The following is a 21,556-nucleotide window of genomic DNA, read 5'->3' as shown; positions in this document are numbered from 1 at the left end:
ATTGGTTTGTCCCATACGGGACCGCCTTTGTCCCGTATTTCCCCCGCTAAGGTAGGGCGTTCCTATGAAACCATTCGTGCTGAAATTTCATGAAGCGAAGAAGCAATTACCATTAATTTATATGGGAAAAATTTTTGAGCTTTCCCAGACCTAAAAAATAACCTACCAAATCATACCAAATAACACATAAAACCGAAAATAAATAACACTAACATATAGTAAAACATATATGATAAATACACAGCCTATATGAAGTAGAAATAATGTATGTACAGTATAGTCGGGGAAGATGAAGGCAAAACCGATTTGTGGGGAAAAAAATCGGCATGTACGTGCATGCGCACACAGGTGCCCGCGCAAGGCTTCATGGTCATGGTAGTCTTTCCTGGGGTAAAGTGTCCCGCGATTTGACTGCTACTTTTGTCCCTTATTTGGCAGTGGGAAAGTTGGCAACCCTAACTGTAAAAGCCATGTTGAGGTGAGTTTAATCCTACATGAACACCCCCCCCCCCCCACCCCGGTTGGCCGGTTCGCAAGAAAATTGTCAATATTAAATCGGTCCGCGGTGCAAAAAAGGTTGGGGACCCCTGGTTGGAACACCACTGGTAACCGGCAGACAACCAGAATGGGATCCCTTTATTCCCACTCTCTGTTTCCTGCCAATCAGCCAACGCTCTATCCACGTATGTAACTTTCCTGTAATTCCATGGGCTCTTATCTTGTTTGGCAGCCTCATGTGTGGCACCTCGTCAAAGGCCTTCTGAAAATCCAAATACACAACATCCACTGCATCTCCCTTGTCTAGCCCACTTGTAATTTCCTCAAAAATTTGTACCTAGTTATATTTCAGAGTTAGACAACATTCTTTTACATAATTTCAGGTAATCAATGTACATTTATACCTCATCCAAATAATTATTGTTCCCTTAATTATCCAATTACAGTAGTACCATATTTCATCTTACACAATTACCCCTTTTATTGTTTAATTTCTCCCTTTTGTTCCCGTTTTCTCTACTTTTTTATATATTCATTCAGGAATTGTGGGCAGGCATTTCATTGTTCCTCTCTAGCAGCCCTTGAGAAGGTGGTGGTGAGGTCCCTTCTTGAACCATGGCAGTCCATGTATACCCACAATGCCATTCAGCACAGAGTTCCAGGATTTTCACTGTGACAAACCGTGCTATATTTCCAAGATTGGATGATGTGTGGCTTGGAGGGCAACTGCCAGTTGGTGGTGCTCCCGTGCCTTTGCTGTCCTTTGGTAGAAGTTGTGGGTTTGGAAGGTGTTGTCAAAGGAGTCTTGATGAGTTTCTGCCATGCATCCTGTAGATGGTTACAATACTACAAAACACTACCACTGTGCATTTGTGGTGGAGTGAGCGACTGGTTACGGAGAGGGCGCCTATCAAGCAGGCTGCTATGTCCTGCTGGGTGTTGAGCTACCTGACTATCCACCTTTTCAGTTCTGAGGATGGGTCAGTCATCTGAAATGTTAACTCTGCTGCTTTTCCCACAGATACTGCCTGACAAGCACCATCTTCTATGAGTAAACTATTTTTCAGGCCTCTTTAACAATTGCATTAATTTATACGGATCCATTTTGTTTAAGATTTACATACTCAGGATTAATTTATGTTACTTTTTGTGCAAAAAAATTGTGCCACATCAAAAGCAGCTTAAGAAAGTTAGGCAAAAATCACACATTTCATTATCACTGTATTATAGAACAAGAAGGTGCCAAACACACTGAGCTGTTATTTTTATGACTTTGTACTTGTGAAAAAACACACACACATTACTACTATGAATAGTCCTGAGGTATAAACCTTTCGCGAAATCCATTGCTCCTGTATTCCAGTTTCACAAAATTAATGAATGCGCATCTTGATCAGCTAATGCCCTCAGGCCAAAATGTTTTTAATTGCTTAAGTGTTTTTAGCTTTAGCCTGTTCTTCGAAAATGAAGAATATTTGTTATAAGTAACTGCAAGTACCAAAAAAGTTTTTTTAGTTAGTTCTATACTAGCTTAACCTACACACTAAGAGATACAGTATTTATGCCCCATGATTAAAGGAGTGACATAATCTGTTTTTTTTTTGGATCAATACTACTCAGCAGGAATTTCTGCAATCTGAAAGTGAAATTTCTTCTATTAAGATTCAGTAGAAAGGTTGTTGTCTCTATTGCTAACAATAATTTATTGAAATTGGAGGAACAGACAATGTTAAAATGTTTGTTATAAAATGCAGAAGTGCTGGAAACAATTATTTTCAGGAAAAAATAGATAATTCTCACAAAAAATTAGATTTTACCCCCTAATTATACCTAATTTGTAGTGAACTGGTAAATTTAAAGGTTATCATTAATGCAAATAACAAAAAAGAAAATTGAAAAAAGTTTTATTTTCAAATAAGTATTAAGAATACGAACGCACAAAATGCTGGAAGAACTCAGCAGGTCAGGCAGCATTTATGGAAAGGAATAAACAGTCAGCATTTCATCGAGATTGGAATGGAAGGGAGAAGAAGCCAGAATTTTTCCATTTATCACCTTCCAGCTTCTTACTTCATTCTCCCCTCCCCCAGCCACCTGGCTTCACCTCTCACCTTTCTAGCTTGTATGCTTTCCCCTCCCCCCTTCATATTCTGTTTTTCTTCCCCCTTTCCTGATGAAGTGGCTTGGCCCGCAATGTTGACTGTTTATTCCTTTCCATAGATGCTGCCTGATCTGCTGAGTTCCCCCAGCATTGTGGGTGTGTTACTCTGGATTTCCAGCATCTGCAGAATCTCTTGTTTTACAGATGCCAATAGATTTATTCCTGATTCTATCATTGATATTTTATTTTGTCTTCGCAAATAGATTTCACTTTGTAAAGTAAGAAGCTGCAGTTTTAAATTTGTTCATATGAGTGTTCTGGCCACTCTGATCCTGAATGAATTTGTAAGTGAATTCATTCCAATTGTAGTCCTTCAACATGAACACAAAGGCCTCACAAAGCAATCAGCAGGATCAAAATTGGAAGTTTTGTGGAGTTATTGTGGAGACAAGAAGCGTATTTGGGAGAATACAGTAATTTTTTAAGAGCTTGACAGCTTTGGTGCAGAATGACCACTTGCTAAATGTTTTGAAGAGAAGCTGCCATTACTGATGTATGACTCTTCTGTTTTTCTGAATATTGAGTTTTTGGGCAATCTGATGTTTTCCATTTTGTGCTATTTAGTGCCAAGTTTTGGTGACAACTAGAAATAGATAAATGCTGCACAAATCTAATTCACTCCAGGCACTCAGGGGGTTTAGGTGACTTTTGTCATAAAGGATGAACTAGTTTGATGTCTAGATTTTGGAATCATTCTAATCACTGCCTCGTATGTTATCCTAAAGAACACTCTCACTTTAGAAACAGATTTTCTTTGAAGTGCTTATTACAATCAAAGCAAAGCAGCTACCTATCCTGACCCCCAGTTTTGAATTAAAATCAAAGCATAAAAGAGTTCAGAATAAACGATCATTCAATGACACAAAATGTTAATTCTCAAATGACTAAACAGTGTTGCAACTTTCTCAGATTGTCAGTAAAGTATCCGATAATTGAGAACCATGAAATCCATAAAGCTAGCTCATCATTTTTTGTTAATTTAAAACATAATATATTTCTTCGAACAGAAGTATTGACTTATGCCGACACATGATACCATTTGTATTGGCTATCTTCTGGCAAGCACTATTCTCACTACAAGCTTCAACGGCCAAGTAGAAAGGATCCACTGAAGTGAAAATGAGTTTGTTTTTTGCCTCCCTGTAATGACAATCACAACTGACAACACAGAGATTGGCAAATTTTATTGATAGCTCTCCACTTGGGGTTTATCCAGACATTCTGCTGCTGTGCAGATGATGTTCTTGTCAAAGTTTGGAATGACTTTCTTCAATATTATAAATGTGGGTCTTAATGTGTTCAGTTGATGGCATTTTAATGGTGGACTGGTTAGATGTGGAAATCAAAGGAATATCTGCCATATCATGGAGGCGTAAATGTGCAGCGCAGTGAGGAAAATGTTATCATTCATAACCCAGTCAAGCTATGCTTTTGTTTTCTTTCCTCAGGCAAGTGGAGCTAACAGCTCCTGCAGGAATTCTCTGATGCTGGGTTCTCTGTTCATGATGTCATTCATTTCCATTCAAAAAAATATGGTCTAGTATTCCATTAGATTAGTCAGGGCTGAAGTTACGGAGAGAAGGCATGAGAATAGGGTTGAGAGGGACAGTCAGTCAACCATGATTGGAATGGCGGTGCAGGCTCGATGAGCTGAATAGCCTAATTCTGCTCCTATGTCTGACAGTCTTATGGTCTTGTTCTTCCGTCCCCTCTTCTTCCACAAAGTAAAGGCAGAAGATTATTTCTAACAGAAAACCCATTTGTGCTCTATCTAAAAATTATACATAACAGATTAATGGATTTGTATTTAAATTCATTCCTCACTTATATGATGAAAAAAACTACTTTTTGATGAAAACATTTTTATGTTAAAATAAACATTCTTTCTCTAAACTCTTAACTGTACTGTTGTTCGCAAGTGTCATTAATATTTCCTTTTCCTCCATATCATCAATCATCTTCCTCAAAGGAAACAAACAGAACATCAACCATACCCTCTACTGCTAAGGTATTTCCTCAGAGATTTTTATCTTAATTTTTGTAAATTAGACATTTCCTCTTTTCAACCCTCATTTACTATTTGTCTTCCTCAGTGCACAGATACTCCCCCTGTACTGATATGATATGTTGTATTTATTGTAGGTAAAACTATCAGAATTCATCCTGATGTTAAAAAGATAAATCACTGTGGAATTAATGCTTTGTACTTATATATTCTTTTCTACAATTAAGTATAAATTACAGTCTATAAAGTATATATGAACACACATATATACACATACTTGTTGTAATTTATAGTTCTTTAAATTATGTATTGCACTGTACTGCTGCTGCAAAACACCAAATTTCACTCCATGTGCCAGTGACATTAAATCTAACTGTCACTTTTCCTATCACTGTTGAAAAGAGCCACATAAAATACTCTAGGAGCTTATGTTGCTGTTTCACAAAATGCTAGCAGTGGAAATAAATAATTATTTTATCTCGAGCAGTGATTCTTCCTGTCTGGTCTTGGATGGTGAGAGCTGACAAGTTACTCAAACATACAGAGGTGTAGTATTCCCAGCTGCACATAATTCAGCCATTACTGGCATTATCACTTTAAGTGGAAATTACTTGTTTATGAGTTGGAATTGGAAATTGGGCTGATTTTACTCACTCTAAATTATGGTCTTGCCTGACTGCTACTCTCAGACCTTACTGTATCAGATTCCATTTAACACTGAATTAGTGTAGCATTGATTTATATGAATACTTAAGCACCCAGTGAACTGAGGGGCCTGTGACTCACAGGAAAACAGCGATTGTGCACCAACCGATCTGCCTGAGAAAATGGGAACTACAGTAACTTCTGACTTTAAAAATCAGGGTTATTCCTTCAGGAAAAAAAAATCAAATAATATAGTTATTCATGAATACACTGCATAAAATTAATCAGTCATGTCTGTGAACACTAAACATGATTGACAGGGCATTTAGCTAATTACCTTCACTCTGGATGAAAATTTTAATAGAGTAGACAAAGAACTCATATTTCCTTGTGTGTGGTTCAAAATTAGTGGTCATCAATATAAAGTAATGACCAAGAATTCTGTGAAGAAGAAGAAGCTAATTCAGGGTTAGCTGAGGAGGTGTGTGGAACATAAACACAGGCATAGTCTGGACTGAGTGGCCTGTTTATATATTCAATGTAATTCTTTGCAAACGTGACTTTGTTTTCATTCTCTTGAACAGATTTTTGTGACACATGCACTGAGAACGTGCAGTTTTCAGCAGAGTCAGTGGGTGGCCTGGGCAGCGTAGCCAAAATGAAACTAATGTTCCTCCATTAACTTTTAACCTTACAGGGCATGTTTAACACTGAAGTAGCCGCTCCTGACGAAGCAGGTAAGTTATGACATCTTTAAAATGAGGGTCTGAACATTGGATGTTTCCATTCAATAACCATTAACGAGTTTCTTACCTTTGGTCTTCCGGTGACGATGGGATGTTCCATCGTGGAATATTCTGCCTCGAAACTGGCGTGTTTCTTGAAAAATATTATTAAGGTCCTCTTCCCAAAAGTCTGGATTTAAGTGCTTCAGGAGCTCTTCTATTGTATCAAATCCAGCAATCACCTCATCCAAAGACTCTGCAGTCAGTGGTGAAGCTGTAGCGGCTGATTGATGTAATGACGATCCCTGCATAACACCATAAACCAAATGGCATTTAGGTACCTCGAACTCATTCCATCATTCTAAACACTAGAAATTTTTTTTTCTTTATCTAGACCAGTATTTCACATAGTGAATTCCTTTGATACTCACTGATACAGCTCCGCAGCAAAATTTCCCAGTAAACTACAAGCCAGATATATAAACCATCAACAATATAAGTGCAAAAGTCTTTACTAGCTAGACTCCTTAGTAAATTACAAACAAGAGAAAATTTGCAGATGCTGGAAATCCCAAGCAACACACACAAAATGCTCGAGGAACTCAGCAGGTCAGGCAGCACCCATGGAAAAGAGTAAACAGTCAACGTTTCGGGTCAAGACCCTTCATCAGGACTCAGACGGAAGGAGGCAAGTGCCTGAATTAAAAGGTGAGGGGAGGGGAAGGAACTAGCTAGAGAGTGATAGGTGAAGCCAGGTGGGTGAGAAAGGTCAAAGACTGGAGAAGTAATAATCTGATGGGAGTGGAGAGTGGGGAGTAGGAGGATGGGATCCAGGGGGAAGTAACAGGCAGGTGAGAAGTAGTAAAAGGTCAGAATGGGGAATAAGGGAAAGGGAGGGTGAAATTTTGTGCACCGGAAGGAGAAACTGATATTCATATCATCAGGTTGGAGTGTACCCAGACGGAATATCAGGTGTTGCTCCCCCACCCTGAGGGTGGCCTCATCTTTCCACAAGAGGAGGCCATGTTGGAACAGAAATCGGAACCAGAATTTAATCACCAGGAAGTCCCACTTGTGGTGGATGGTGCAGAGGTGCTAGACAAAGTGGTCCCCCAAAACATACCATGTTTAGGGTGCCTAAGACTTTTGCAAAATATTTTATGTCTTTCTAGGCACCAAATATCACTTAATACTTCTGCACTAATCCAAAGTACTTTTATTTTTGTTTCCCAGCAACCTTCCTCTTTTAAGCAATATACTGCACTGTGAAAAAGTTTTAAGTGCCCTAGCTATATCTATGTGCCCAAGACTTTTACACAGTACTGTATATTATGCTCATTATCACCAGTGTTCAACCATTGGTCAATCAATACTGTAGGTATTATAGACTAATATAAAATTCACTTAAAGGTCACAATCCACTCAAGTACTTATATTTAAAGCAAAAAAAATGGTTCAAGCATTCAGGGAAGACTGCGTTTATAATGCCACTGACTTGATCAGTGAATTTGGTAGCAGATGGGTCACGTGCATAATTAATTTGAAAGTTTATTTTTGGGGGGTGGTTGCACTTGCTATTCCCAAATAAATCATATGTCTGCAGAAAATAAGTTTTATGATTATACTTGAAATGCTGAGGTTATTACTATCGATTACTTGTTTCTTTATGAAAATCAGTCAATTATACAAGTTCATACATGGCAAAATAACAATGCTACCATTGATCATCCACCGTTTTGCTTTGGAAGTAATAAAAACTAGAATCCGAACCTTATAAAAATTTGTCAAGGTATGTATACACGTGCTGTGAAGGTATGTATATACACTAACTCAAAGTAAGATTATTAATTTGCAAAAAGTTCCGAGAATGAGGGCCCACTAGATATTTCAGATATATTCCCAACCTGAGATCATTCGGTGTTGTAATGATTTTAGAATGATAGACGACCAAAATAATCTGCAGACATCTATTGAACTGATAATTCATCACTGATAAATGTAATAAAATTGCCTTGTAGAAAGGAGCTTTACAAAGCAGATGAAATGAAGAGCAATGATACTGCCACATATCCTGAAGCAATTCAGTGTATGAACAAAGAAGTACAGACTTAAAATGATATTGCTGTTATCTATAGTGTTATAGTGTAGAGGAACTTCACAGTCTTAAGCTTACTTCTTAACCTCTTCGGAAAGATAAATATATGTTAATCCAATAACTGACCTAAAGACTGGTCAAGTTTAAACAAAATGTTAATAAATAGCTATCAATTATTCTAACTAATGCAAGTTCTTGACATAAACAGGAAGTGCAATGACTAATTAGTAATCCATAAATTCAATACTTTTCCAAGTCTTATCAAAGATTTCGAAAAAACTTAACAATGGACTAGTTGTTCAAAGTGTTTCACCTGTGAAGATTCCCACCCTTACTTCACTTTTATTGACTCTTAATCTTGCAACAGATGAACAGGGAAGTTGGCCAACAGTCTTGCTTTGGAACGAATTCAGCTTGTTCCAAAGGAAAAACTCTTGGTGGAGAACATTACTTCCCTTACGACTCCTTTTCTGAACACCTGAACTACTAATGCAAACACGAGGAAATCTGCAGATACTGGAAATTCAAGCAACACACATAAAAGTTGCTGGTGAATGCAGCAGGCCAGGCAGCATCTCTAGGAAGAAGTACAGTCGACGTTTCGGGCCGAGACCCTTCGTCAGGACTAACTGAAAGAAGAGTTAGTAAGAGATTTGAAAATGGGAGGGGGAGGAGGAGATCCAAAATGATAGGAGAAGACAGGAGGGAGAGGGATGGAGCCCAAAGTTGGACAATTGATTGGCAAAAGGGATATGAGAGGATCATGGGACAGGAGGCCTAGGGAGAAAGAAAAGGGGGAGGGGGAGAAAAGCCCAGAGGATGGGCAAGGGGTATAGTGAGAGGGACAGAGGGAGAAAAAAAAGAGAGAGAAAAAGAATGTGTGTACATAAATAAATAACGGATGGGATACGAAGGGGAGGTGTACATAAATAAATAATGGATGGGGTACGAGGGGTTATTTATTTATGTACACACATTCTTTTTCTCTCTCTCCTTTTTCTCCCTCTGTCCCTCTGACTATACCCCTTGCCCATCCTCTGGGTTCCCCCCCCCCCTTGTCTTTCTCCCTGGACCTCCTGTCTCATGATCCTCTCATATCCCCTTTGCCAATCACCTGTCCAGCTCCTGGCTCCATCCCTCCCCCTCCTATCTTCTCCTATCATTTTGGATCTCCCCCTCCCCTCCCACTTTCAAATCTCTTACTAGCTCTTCCTTCAGTTAGTCCTGACGAAGGGTCTCGGCAACTGTACCTCTTCCTAGAGATGCTGTCTGGCCTGCTGCGTTCACCAGCAACTTTTATGTGTGTTGCTTGAACTACTGAGCAAGTTTAGAATTGTAAAGAGGTAGTAGGGTTTTGCAGCCAGTGGAGAGAACTATAGCTCTACACTGTCTGCAAAGAAAAGCTCTCACCAGGGTCTGGGCAACTGCTAAGGTATCCTGCAAGGTGAGTATTCAGCCTTGAGCGCAGACCTGTCTCTGGCAACATCCCTCCAACCGGGTCAGAGACAGACCAGGTCAGCGTCTGTCTCTGACCCACACACCGCAGTGAGACTCTGACATTTGAGTGCCGGGAATTCATGCAGGAGGAGGAGAAGAGGTGGGAAGGGAGGGAGGCTGAAGAAAGCAAGGGAGGAAAGGAAAGGGGGCAAAAGGAGCAGACAGGGAGAGTAGTTAGGGGAGCATGGAGAGTGAGAAAGATGGATGGAAAAGGGAGACGCGTGGAATGAGGGAAGGAGAAGACCAAATGAAGAAGGTCAGAAGTTGAGAGGAAGGAAGGAGCCACGGTCCCTTCTGGATGGAATGCCTCATCTTTCAATAGAAAATTGTGTGTTACACACAATGGACTTGCTGAAGCTGTGCTGAGGAATTCAAATGTACGGTCTCAGAATATTTATCTTACCAATGCAAAAAGGGCAAAATGCTGCAGATGATATATGCATTCTTACAAAAGCCAGACCAAAACAAAACCATGTGTTTTTAACAATCAAAATGGCCAGGTAGTAACATGGAGCTTAAAGGACAAACAGAAATTGGCAACTAGGTTTGTACATTTTGAAGTTTTTTTATTTTCATTAATAATCGGAGGCTTGCCTTTGTTTTTATTGTCTGTTTCTTTGCCAATTCCTACTTGAAACTATTAGTTAATGGCCTTTATGAGCTTACTGATCATTATCAGCTACATGTAATGATTGAATTGCAAACAATTCAAACCTGAACCTTGCTTGTCAGAACTACCATTACCGAGGTGCAAACATAACCTTAGATGCAAAATGCTTACAAAAGCTTTCGCATTACAAGTCATTAATTGCAGGCTTATTGATCCTGATGTCTTCTTCAATAAAATCTAAAAGTCTTCATAGTTAAATTAAAGCATCAGCATTTCCCTAGCATTACTTAACTGCTGTCTCTAGCACCAAACTAATCTGCTATATTGCATATATTCCAGGAAGCTTCCATTTGATACTTTTTCCAGAAAGTTATGTGGTGCTTGGGAATCTGTAATCAAAACAAATTCTCAAATATGTTAAAGGATGTTTAAATCCCACTGCAGCCTTTAAGTTCTGTTACCATGTGACAATGTCGTACATCTGCCTAATGTAGACTCGCATAGCTACAACATTATTTCACTGTTAACTGTACTCAAAAGCATATTTAATTTCCATGATGTGGTAATGGAACTGGGTAAAAGGGTGCTTGAGCAGAAACCATTGTCATATTTAAACAGTATTTCAGGAGCCTCAGTCTGCTATCATTGCGATCAGCACAGGCACAATGAGCTGGCCTAAGTCTGTGTTGTAATTTTTTTTCTTTCCATTTTATGACCGCTGAGTAGTTAATGACATTTCCAGCCACAAAATGGAACAAAATCTTTTAAAACCATTTCTGATGATAATGACCAGCTCCTGCTGAAGCGAAGTAACTGGGCAGTGCATTATGCACTAATGATGCTTTATTAGTGCCATCGCCACTGGAAGCCTAAGGGCCAAAGTGTAACAACATTGATCTTCTAACACAAAAAAGCCTCTCCATCACACCCTGCACCAATGCGGGTTAAGGAGTGGGAGGTGGAGTTGGTAGTCCTATTTGTCGGAAGAGTTTGGAGAATGCTGGCTCCTGTCGATAGGTGATGGTCAGACCCATGATTGCTGTGGACTGCAGTGAAGTGTCCAGTGGTCACTTGTAGAGAATGAAGGTACCAGTTGGTTGGGGGGGGGCCACATTCGATGGCCTTTAGCAGACAGCTGCTCGAGTCAAGGGGTGAGATCCTGGAGGTGGGGTTTAGATCGGATGATCAACAGTGGAAGCTGTGAAGGGGCAAGCAGTGTCAAGCTGGGGTTGCAAGTTTGAGCAGCTGTACGGGTTGGCACTGTGATGTATGGAAGTTGGGAGATGGGAAAGAGAGCTGATAAATCAGCAAGTTAAAGTGACTTACCGCGACAGCTTCCACGTGGTGCAGTCCGCCCCTTTAAATTTTTGTAATGGCAAAGCAGGCAACACAAAGAAACCTGGTGAGGTTGTGAGTGCCCAGCCACAGGCACATTGAATAGACGTGACATATTTTCTGCCAGGACATTTAGAATGCTATCATTATATCTGGGACCACTGTGGAAGATGGCTTACACATGTAAAAACAATCCATTCACAGTAAATGCCCTGGTGCAGTTTAATCCAGGAAGAACCTACTTTCTAGAATCATTTATTTTCATTTATGTAGTACTGTGAAAGGCAGAGTTAAGCAAGTGAATTTCCAGGCAAAGTTAAACACTCTCGTGCTCCACATCAGCAGGAAGAGTAGAATCATCTGGGCCTGCAAAAATCAAAAACAAAACCGCAGTTGCTGGAAATCTAAAAAAAACAGAAAATACTGGAAATACTCAGTAGATCAGGCTGCATCTGTGGGAATCGACCCTTTGTTAGAACTGGAAATGACACAAAAAGAATTTGCAAAGCAGTGGAGAGGGTGGGGGAGGGGGGATACAGTAAAACTGTGATCATCATGGTAAACAAGGTTATCTGGTCAGGAGGTGAATGGGAACAGTTAGAGAGCAAGAACACAGAAAAAAGAATGTGGGAGTTGTGAAATCCAGAGCAGAAGGTCAAGTCCAACAGGGTCAGGCTGAGCATATCATCCATGCTCAGAGAGAACAAAAAATAGAAATGGCAAATAAAAAAAAAACAGGCTGAGCCAATGTGGTCGGTGGATAACAATCCAGACTGGGAAAGCCAGCCAGCTTTTCAGACAAAGACACAAAGGTTAAACGTAGGCTGGAGCTAAAATGGAAGGAAACAGTGTAAAGTTTAATGTGCAAGGAAACAGTGTAAATGTAATTTACCTGTTGAAAATGAGGTTGATATTCCTTTAAGTAGCTTTATTGATACTTAAGACTCTCAGTGTGTTAAATGCTTTTGTCATATATCAGCACTCGAGATTACTTACCGGAACAGAACTTGTGACTGCCTCCCAGTTTGATTTTGAGGGTTGCGGCTGCAAATCTTCCTGAAACAGAATGAAATAAATATCTGGACTACTGACCGCCTTTGTTGTTGCTGTTAACATACATGCCTAGAAATTGGCCCTCCCTTTGTTTGGCAAGCTAAAGCATGGCAGTAAATCGGGCTCCTCTAAATGAAATGAAAAATTGGCTGCGTACAATTTTACAACAATATTAATGTGTTTTCCATCCAAAGAGACACACTTCATCATGATTTGAATACAACCAATTTAACTCAGTTTCCACTGCTTGGCAGTACAGTGTTCAGTGGAGATAGTCATCTCTTAAAGACACACTCCCCACAGCAGCCAGACAGTAGCGACAGACATTATAGTTGCCACGGTGAAGAGGGAATGGAAGTAGCACCAAGGTACTCCGAGAGAAACAACAAAATACAAATTCCCCGAGCAACAAAATGGAGCATTGTTGAAAAATTATCATCACTCGCTTTGTAAAAGTGATCAAACCCAAAAACATTATAAATATTTTTCTTTCAGACACACACACTTTGCTGGTTGAACATTGTTTGATGCACAATTAGTTGGCATGTAGTCTTCAAGTGGCGTGTAAATGGTCTGCAGAGTTTGTTTTAGAGCCGTCTTGCGATGATTCTCATTTTGAGCCAAGTGGCCCTTTACATAATAGCTAAATATTAGACTGAATGAGTTGCAATTCCTTGGTTTGTTTGTGACTACCATTCACTGCAATGAAATCTGGTTGCATGCTATTGTGCGTGCGGCATACAAACTGATGGCAGGAGCAAAGGTCTGGGACACTAGAGTGAGCACATGAATAAATAGCTCTGGTAGGAAGGGCTGCTAATGCTGCAGTGGGAATTAGTGTCAGTTCAAGGGCATTCAGATCCTTTGGAAAGCAGTTGCCTCTGAATACAAGAATAAACAGAGTACAGCAAACAAGTTAGAGGCAGTCAAGTGGTGTCCCAATGGAGGGGATCAAATGTAACAGAAGACCACAATGGGGAATTACACCACATTGTAGATGATGCGCAATCACAGACTTTATTTTAAATTGTGTACACACCTCCAGTGGTGATGAAATAAACATAATTTTCAGAAATTAAAGATTATTGAAGAAGACATTTAAAATGTTGACACAGCAGAGATCCATCATGGGAGGGGAAGCAAATAAACCAAAAGTTCAGGAAGATGACACTAGCACAGAACATGTCAAAAGCTGAGAACATTTTCTGCTGGGACCTTAAGTATACTAGGAGAAATGGAGGACATAATCTTCCACAACAGCTGAAATGCATGGCTGTATGAAAAAAAAACTAGGGACAGAGTTGAGAATAGATTGAAAAATGTCTTTTCAGATTCTAGGCAACAATAGCTAAGGTGCTGCTGGATTTCAGCACTCCAGGGAAAGGGAGTGGCCTCATGCACACCTGAACCCCCCAAAAAGGAGAGAGCAGAGGAGGTCAATCATTTGTGAGGATTAGTTATTACACGTTCCAGCCTGCATTATTCATTCTCAAAAGGCAGAAACATCTAATTGCACAAACCACGTGACCAAAACTCAGCACTGATGACGTAACCCACCAGCTCCAACCAGACTTCTCCCTCAGATGCCTCTCAGATCCCAGATGCACTGCTCCAGACAGACCCTCCTGCTCCAATTTACAGAGTGAGTCCAAGATCACTCCTTTCTGGGACCTCCTTCAGTCAAGAGGTCTCTACCCTTAGTAGACCAGATTGTACGAAAAAATCATAGTGGGACTAGGATGGCTGAGAGAAAGGTGCACAGACTGGGAGATTCAGCAGCCAGTGGTTTGGAGAGGGAACTCACTTTAAAGGTCAGAGGTCAGAAGATCAGAAGTATAGAGATCACGAGGGACTTTGCTAATCAGCTTCCCAATCAACACGAAGCCAGGTATCTGCATTACACCGGTCTGATGCTGGATCATCCTGGTCTGGGGTGCAATGAAGGTTTCAAATTAGAAGGCAAAGATCCCTTGAAAATATTAGTTCAGCTTCTTGTGCCTTAGCCGCTTGTGCTAATATATACGTTCAGTGATGGACTTTGGTGGAGATTAAGAACTCACAGAGCACAAATATATTCTATAACCTTAAGCTCAGTTTGAGATGGCCCTGTAGTCCAGTGATTTTGTGGCAGCATTTGCTTTGCTACAATAAAAAAACAATGCTTGCAATGCAGTCGACTTATAAAGAAAAAATACTCCTTCAATATATTTTAATGCATTTTATGTGAAGTTTTCTGGCTGGTGAATGATTTTCGTGTGTCATTGGCAATCGATATCCCTGGTCTGATTACATCGGGCTGTCCATTTAGTTTGCATGTCCAGCGCAGATATGCTATTCTGACTCTAACAGGGGAGGAGATTACCAAAGTGGACACAAAGATTCAAGGATGAGTTCGAAGCTTTCCCGAAGTGCAGCATCCTATTGACTGAGAAACCCTGGCCCATGTTCACCCACAGCATGAAAGGAGCTTTCAGGATGGTATAGAGGACCTCAAAGCCATATACCATTAGTACGCAGAAAGCTTGAATAAGCAGTGGAAAGGACAGGTCGCCTCACAAACTACTCACCCCGTTTGTCAAATCCGTCAGCACCTGCCCCATCTGTGGAGAAGTATGTGTTGCAAAGAATGGGCGAACCCAAATGCAGGGCACTGGCACGGAGATTGAGTTAGGATGCAGATAAGGGTGTGAGAGTGGCTGGAGCTGAACGGCAAACAGGAGACAGGCGGCAGGCAAAACTTATCTTGACACGGAGCGTAGAAAGGCAAGTGGTAGACAATATCTCCTGACATGGAGAGATAAGAGTTACAAAGGTAATCTTCGGTACTGAAGTAAAACTTAGAATCCTTATCTTGACACGGAGAGACAAAAGTTACCCAGGTAAACCTCGGTACTGAAGTAAAACTTAGAATACACAATCGTAAGCGGCAGGGAACATTAATTACCACACTGGCTAAACAACGATCTGCCAACAAGTGGATGCAAAGCTGGGGTTTTTATGCTGCAGGTCTTGATGAGAACCAGGTGTGCCGCCATCAAAGGGAATTAGGAGAAAATAGGGAATTAATGGTCGGGACCGTGACAGTACCCACTCCCCCCAAACGGGAGTCTCCAGGCGAACCACCAGGCTTGTCCGGATTGTCGGTGACCCGGGTGGGTGGAGGGGATTCGGCGGCGGCGGCGGCGGCGGCGGCGGGGGGGGGGGGCACAATGGACTGACAGACACAGGTTTCAGTTGGGAAACATGGAACGTGGGATGAATGCGCATGGATCTGGGTAGCTTGAGTTTTATGTTGTCGTCTTTTGCGTTCTGGACTCGCTTCTCCTTTACGCCTTTTTTAATCACAGGAGATGATTGATTTCTTGCTCTTGTAACTGATACTGGTGTTGGAGATTTTCCCGACTTTAAATCAGTTGTTGGTTTCTTCTTTGTGGAAGTCAATGAAGGCTTTTCTTGCACAGTTATAGACACATGCTCAGGACTGCATACTTTCTTAGCTGCCCGAGTGGTTGGTTTATTCTTGCTACTTATATCACTGGTCAGGTTTCTTACTTTATCTTCAACCTTTGTAGTCTGTTCTTGCGATTGTATTGGACTTTCCACCCCTTGTGTTTGAACTGGTATGTTTTCCACAGGTTCATCCACTACAACTGATTTCTCCTCCAATTTGTCTTCATGAGGCTTGGATACAACAGCTGACAACTTGATCTCTTTGTCTTCTAATTTCTCATTACAACGCAGATCTGGCACTTTATCCTCAGAACATGACTGAGTTGTTTCAAAATTACCCTCTTTAGATCCTTTCTCACCACCTTGTGCTTGCATGTTTTCTGGACGAGACAGGCTATACAGCCCACTGGTGGGTAATGAGGCAACGGGGAGAAGGTCAGATTGCAGGCAAGAGGAATGGCAGAACGAGCTCCAGCTGACTATCTTCCTGGTGGACCAGTCAATGTGGGGGTTGTGACGGCTTAGCCAAGGGTGGCCGAGAACTAAAGGGGCTTGAGGAGAGGAAACTAGATTAAACCGTATCTGTTCCCAATGGTTTCCGGGGAGAAGGAGAAGCAGGGGTTCCGTGCAGTGCGTGACACGGGCCAGGAGTTTACCGTCTAGCGCACTGGCGTCCAGGGGGGTACACAGAGGCTCTCGAGAAAAACCGGCTTGGAGGGCTAGGTTTTCGTCCAGGAAGTTTCCCTCTGCGCCGGAGTCCACTCGCACTAGCAGAGGCAAGGACTGTTGATTATGACACAGAGTGGCTTGAAGCTGCACCCGGGGTCGGGGGACGACAGGGAAGGTTGTCTGGCTCACCAGGGTCCCCACTGCTACTGGTGAGCCCCCCATTTTTGGCCGAAGGGGACAGAAGGCAAGGAAGTGGCTGGACTGACTGCAATATAGACACTCGCCCGCTCTCATTCTCTGGAAACATTCAGCGGGAGAAAGGCCAGTCCGCCCCAGCCGCGTGGGTTCCTCTCCCGGGCCGGTGGAAACGGCGGTTCCGTCCCAGCCGCGTGGGTTCCTCTCCCGGGCCGGTGGAAACGGCTGTTCCGCCCCAGCCGCGTGGGTTCCTCTCCCGGGGCGGTGGAAACGGCCGTTCCGCCCCAGCTGCATCGGTTCCTCTCCCGGGGCGGTGGAAACGGCGGTTCCGTCCCAGCCGCGTGGGTTCCTCTCCCGGGGCGGTGGAAACGGCGGTTCCGCCCCAGCCGCGTGGGTTCCTGTCCCGGGGCGGTGGAAACGGCGGTTCTGTCCCAGCCGCGTGGGTTCCTGTCCCGGGGCGGTGGAAACGGCGGGCCCGGCCCAGCCGCGTGGGTTCCTCTCCCAGGGCGGTGGAAATGGCGGGCCCGCCCCAGCCGCGTGGGTTCCTCTCCCGGGGCGGTGGAAACGGCCGTTCCGTCCCAGCCGCGTGGGTTCCTCTCCCGGGGCGGTGGAAACGGCGGTTCCGTCCCAGCCGCGTGGGTTCCTCTCCCGGGCCGGTGGAAACGGCGGTTCCGGCCCAGCCGCGTGGGTTCCTCTCCCGGGCCGGTGGAAACGGTGGGCCCGGCCCAGCCACGTGGGTTCCTCTCCCGGGGCGGTGGAAACGGCGGGCCCGGCCCAGCCGCGTGGGTTCCTCTCCCGGGGCGGTGGAAACGGCGGTTCTGTCCCAGCCGCGTGGGTTCCTTTCCCGGGGCGGTGGAAACTGCAGGGCTGGGAGCTACTCGGGGTGCAGGAGGGGGAGAGAGGCTTGTTCTGGCGAGGGGCGGTAAGGAGAGCCGAGAGGTGTCTGAAGGTGGTGGACGACCAGTTCTCTCTCCACGGCGCTCCCAAAGGTTGTCCAACCTGGTGCCCAGGGGGATCAGGGAATCCAGGCTGTCGGAATTGTCTCTCGCCGCCAACTCGTCCTTCACCAGGTCGCTAAGTTCACCCTGAAATACCCCCTGGAGCGACTCATCGTTCCACCTCGAGTCGGCTGCTAACGTCTGGAACTCCACTGAATATTCAGCAACACTGCGGGAGCCCTGGCAGAGAGTGAGTAGGTGCTTAGCGGCGTCTTTACCCCGGACTGGGTGATCGAAGACCTTTCTCATCTCCGCAATGAAACTGGTGAAAGAGGAGCAGATATCCGGTTGGTTGCCCAAACTGCTGTGGCCCATGCTGATGCGTTTCCCCTTAGCAACCCAATGACATAAGCAACTTTAGACTTATCTGTGGAGTAGGTCGATGGCTGCTGCTCAAACACCAGGGAGCAGTGAAGGATGAAACCCCGACACTTCCCCAGGTCTCCCATGTAGTGCTCCGGCTCTGGTACGTGAGGCTCTCTGGGCGGGGTTCCAGGAGTGGATTGAGCAACATGAGTGGAGACACGGTCCACCAGGTTACCGATCTGTGTGATGTGAGCAGACAGGGAACGGAGATTCTCCATGACCTCCCTGAGGAGTTGGTCGTGCTGTCCCAGTGGGGAACCCTGAGTGGTGGGGGCTTGTAGGATGGTGTTTGTGTCTGCTGGGTCTATGTTGGGCCAGGTCGTTCTGTTGCAAGGAACGGGGCGAACCCAAACGCAGGACACTGGCATGGAGATTTAGTTAGGGTGCAGACGAGGGTGTGAGGGTGGCTGGAGCTGAACGGCAAACAGGAGGGTGAACAGGAAAGCAGGAGGCAGGCAGAACTTATCTTGACACAGAGCATTGCTGGCACTGAACGGTCAACAGGAGATAGGTGGCAGGCAAAACTAATCTTGACATGGAGCGTAGAAAGGCAAGCGGTAGACAATACTTTTCCTGACATGGAGAGATGGAGTTACAAAGGTAAAGCTCGGTACTGAAGTAAAACTTAGAATCCTTATCTTGACTCGGAGAGACACAGTTACCCAGGTAAACCTCGGTACTGAAATAAAACTTAGAATCCTAAGTGGCCAGGAATGTTAATTACCACACTGGCTAAATAACGATCTGGCACCAAGTGGATACAAAGCTGGGTTTTCAACATAATAGGTTTTGATGAGAACCTGGTGTGCCACCATGAAAGGGAATTAGGAGAAAATGGGGAATTGGGACCGTGACAGTATGTGTTCCTATGTTGACCTCACTGCCCAACTCAGAGCCCAGAAAACCAGCGTGGAACTAACTCATTGCCAACCAGAGGGACGGCCAAAGAAGGTATTTCATGTTAAACAACTTTTCATTACAGTGGTATGCAATTTTATAAAATTAGTGTTTTAATGGAATCTAATGGATTTTGAAATGACTCCTGTTGTCAGTGTCACTAGCTGTATGCTTTTGGATGTTCATGGCTAATTAAGACTGTAAAAGAGATAGCTAGCTTCAGCTTTATAAATGGTATTTTACTGTGCTTGCCTGCCATTTGTATTGAAAATGAAGTTGCTTAAGTGTCAAGAGAAGGTGAGTATAACTCCAGTTGTGAACGAAGTTTTCAACATAATATGGAGATTTAACTGAAAAGTGAAAACCTGCAGATTCTGGAAATCTGAAATAAATGCAGAAATGCTGGAATTACTCACCAGGCCAGGCATCTAAGGAGAAAGAAACTGAATTTACAGTCATTATTAACATGAAAATATCCATGGATACTGGAAATCAAAAGCAACACACAAAATGCTGGAGGAACTCAGCTGGTCAGGCAGCAGCTATGTTAATGAATAAACAGTTGACCTTTCAGGCTGAGACCCTTCTTCGGGACTGAGAAGGAAGAGGGAAGATGCCAAAATAAAAAGGTGGGGGGGAGGGGAAGTGGGGTAGCTGGAAGGTAACAGGTGAAACCAGGTGGGTGGGAAAGGGGAGGGGCTGGAGAAGAAGGAATCTGATAGGAAAGGAGAGTGGACCATAGGAGAAAGGGAAGGAGGAGGTTAGCCAGGGGAAGTAATAGGTAGATGAGAAAAGGTAAAAGGTCAGAGTGGGGAATAGAGGAAGGTGGGAGTGGGTAATTGTTTATCAGAAGGAAAATTCGATATCCATGCCATCAGGTTAGAGGCTACCCAGACAGAATATAAGATGAAGCTTCTCATCATTGAGGTCTCCTAGATATTTATTTTTTTCTACAAAGGGAAATGGGTCCATCCTTAAATGTGACAGTATCTCTTCCACTATTAATAAACATTCCTTCAACCTCTGCCGTCTGTAAGAATGTACCCCCCTCCTGGCCAGTGTCTCCTCTTGATTATGATTATACAGCCATGCCAACATTCTTGTAAATCTCCTCTGCAGTGCCATCATGACCAGAGCTCTACATTGTTCTCTACCTGTGGCCTGTTACTGTTCTCCTTTGGTCTCCTGCTTTTACATTCTGTGCATGCCTAACCACCTTTTCTACCTCAGGGATTTGCGGACATGCATTTCAACAACTTCCTCCTCCTCTAAAAAGTACACTTTTTAGTATACTCTGTTTCTCCATCTTTCTGATTCTCCTAAAATACAAAACGTCCTGTTTCTGCAGAATGATTTTTATTGTAGTCGCCTAACCAATCCACTGATACCCCCCTGCAACCTAGAATTTACTGGAGCTTTCTAAAGCTAAGTATTTAAGGGTGGGAATCAGGAATCCATACTGCTATATGAATGGAAATGAAATGATTCAATTTATTCCACCATTAGGCTGTGGGTTCCTGCGCAGTTCAGATGATCAAGATGTTAACCTGTGATATTATGCTGGATAAAATACAGGCAGGCGAACGGGTTCATTGAAGGAGAGAAGGCTCAGGGTTGAATGTGCTATCTCTGTTCTTTTAGTCCCCTAACTGCCTTACCCCCCACCCCACCCCCGATGCTTTTTCATATTCAGATATCCTTGCTAACATTCCCCTAACTTGGTTCCTGTCTTCAATCCATCTGACACCTACAATATGTGTAAACTGGATTTAAAATAATGGTCAACAGATAATGTTAAAACAGCAAACATATAATGATAAAGGAAGCTGATATACAATTGATACCAAATATTGATATAATCAAACAATATGAAAATACGAATTGTTCAAAAATTTTCAAAGTAATTTATAGTAGATTGTATGCAAATCAATGACATTACAGTATATTTCCAGTAAGTTCAGCAAATGACCTTGAGACCTGCTAGTTTTTCCTACAGTGCCACAGTGTATTTTTTCAAATAATTTCTCATTTGTCAAACTTGAGTCTAAATTGAAACATCTGCAGCTGATGCCAGGATTTCCCATAAGGTGAATGAGAGAAAACAGATGATGATGGTCAACCACGTGACTGAATCAGCACAGAAAAGGAGTAAACTTGAGAACAGATCATCTGCCCAGTCTCTCAGCCATGGGAATGGTGAGTCATGTGTGTTGGAATGTAAACAGAGCAGGATATGTATCAGTTACAGGCTGGATGAGGAGAAATAGATTATATTTGCTCTGACATTAAAGTGGTTTGAATTTACCTTGAGATTTAAGTTGATCCATTATCCGTTTTTTTTCCACAAACAAGACAAA

General features: G+C 43.0%; 1 protein-coding gene across 3 annotated transcripts in view; it reads right to left on the bottom strand.

The window, feature by feature from the left end:
* Window positions 1-21,556, bottom strand: part of pdgfd (platelet derived growth factor d) — a 139,432-nt gene that overhangs the window by 16,426 nt on the left and 101,450 nt on the right. For 2 of the 3 annotated variants that reach the window (XM_072263127.1, XM_072263126.1), the window contains exons 4-5: window positions 12,568-12,627; window positions 6,123-6,339 (exon numbers count right to left, since the gene is read on the bottom strand). In XM_072263127.1, coding sequence (XP_072119228.1) covers window positions 6,123-6,339; window positions 12,568-12,627 — 277 coding nt within the window. The remainder of the gene's footprint in view (window positions 1-6,122; window positions 6,340-12,567; window positions 12,628-21,556) is intronic. The other variant, XM_072263128.1, reaches the window with a different exon arrangement.

The sequence above is a fragment of the Mobula birostris genome, chromosome 7 (assembly GCF_030028105.1).
Source record: "Mobula birostris isolate sMobBir1 chromosome 7, sMobBir1.hap1, whole genome shotgun sequence".
Lineage (NCBI taxonomy): Eukaryota > Metazoa > Chordata > Chondrichthyes > Myliobatiformes > Myliobatidae > Mobula > Mobula birostris.
This window is presented reverse-complemented; position numbering and strand designations above follow the sequence as displayed.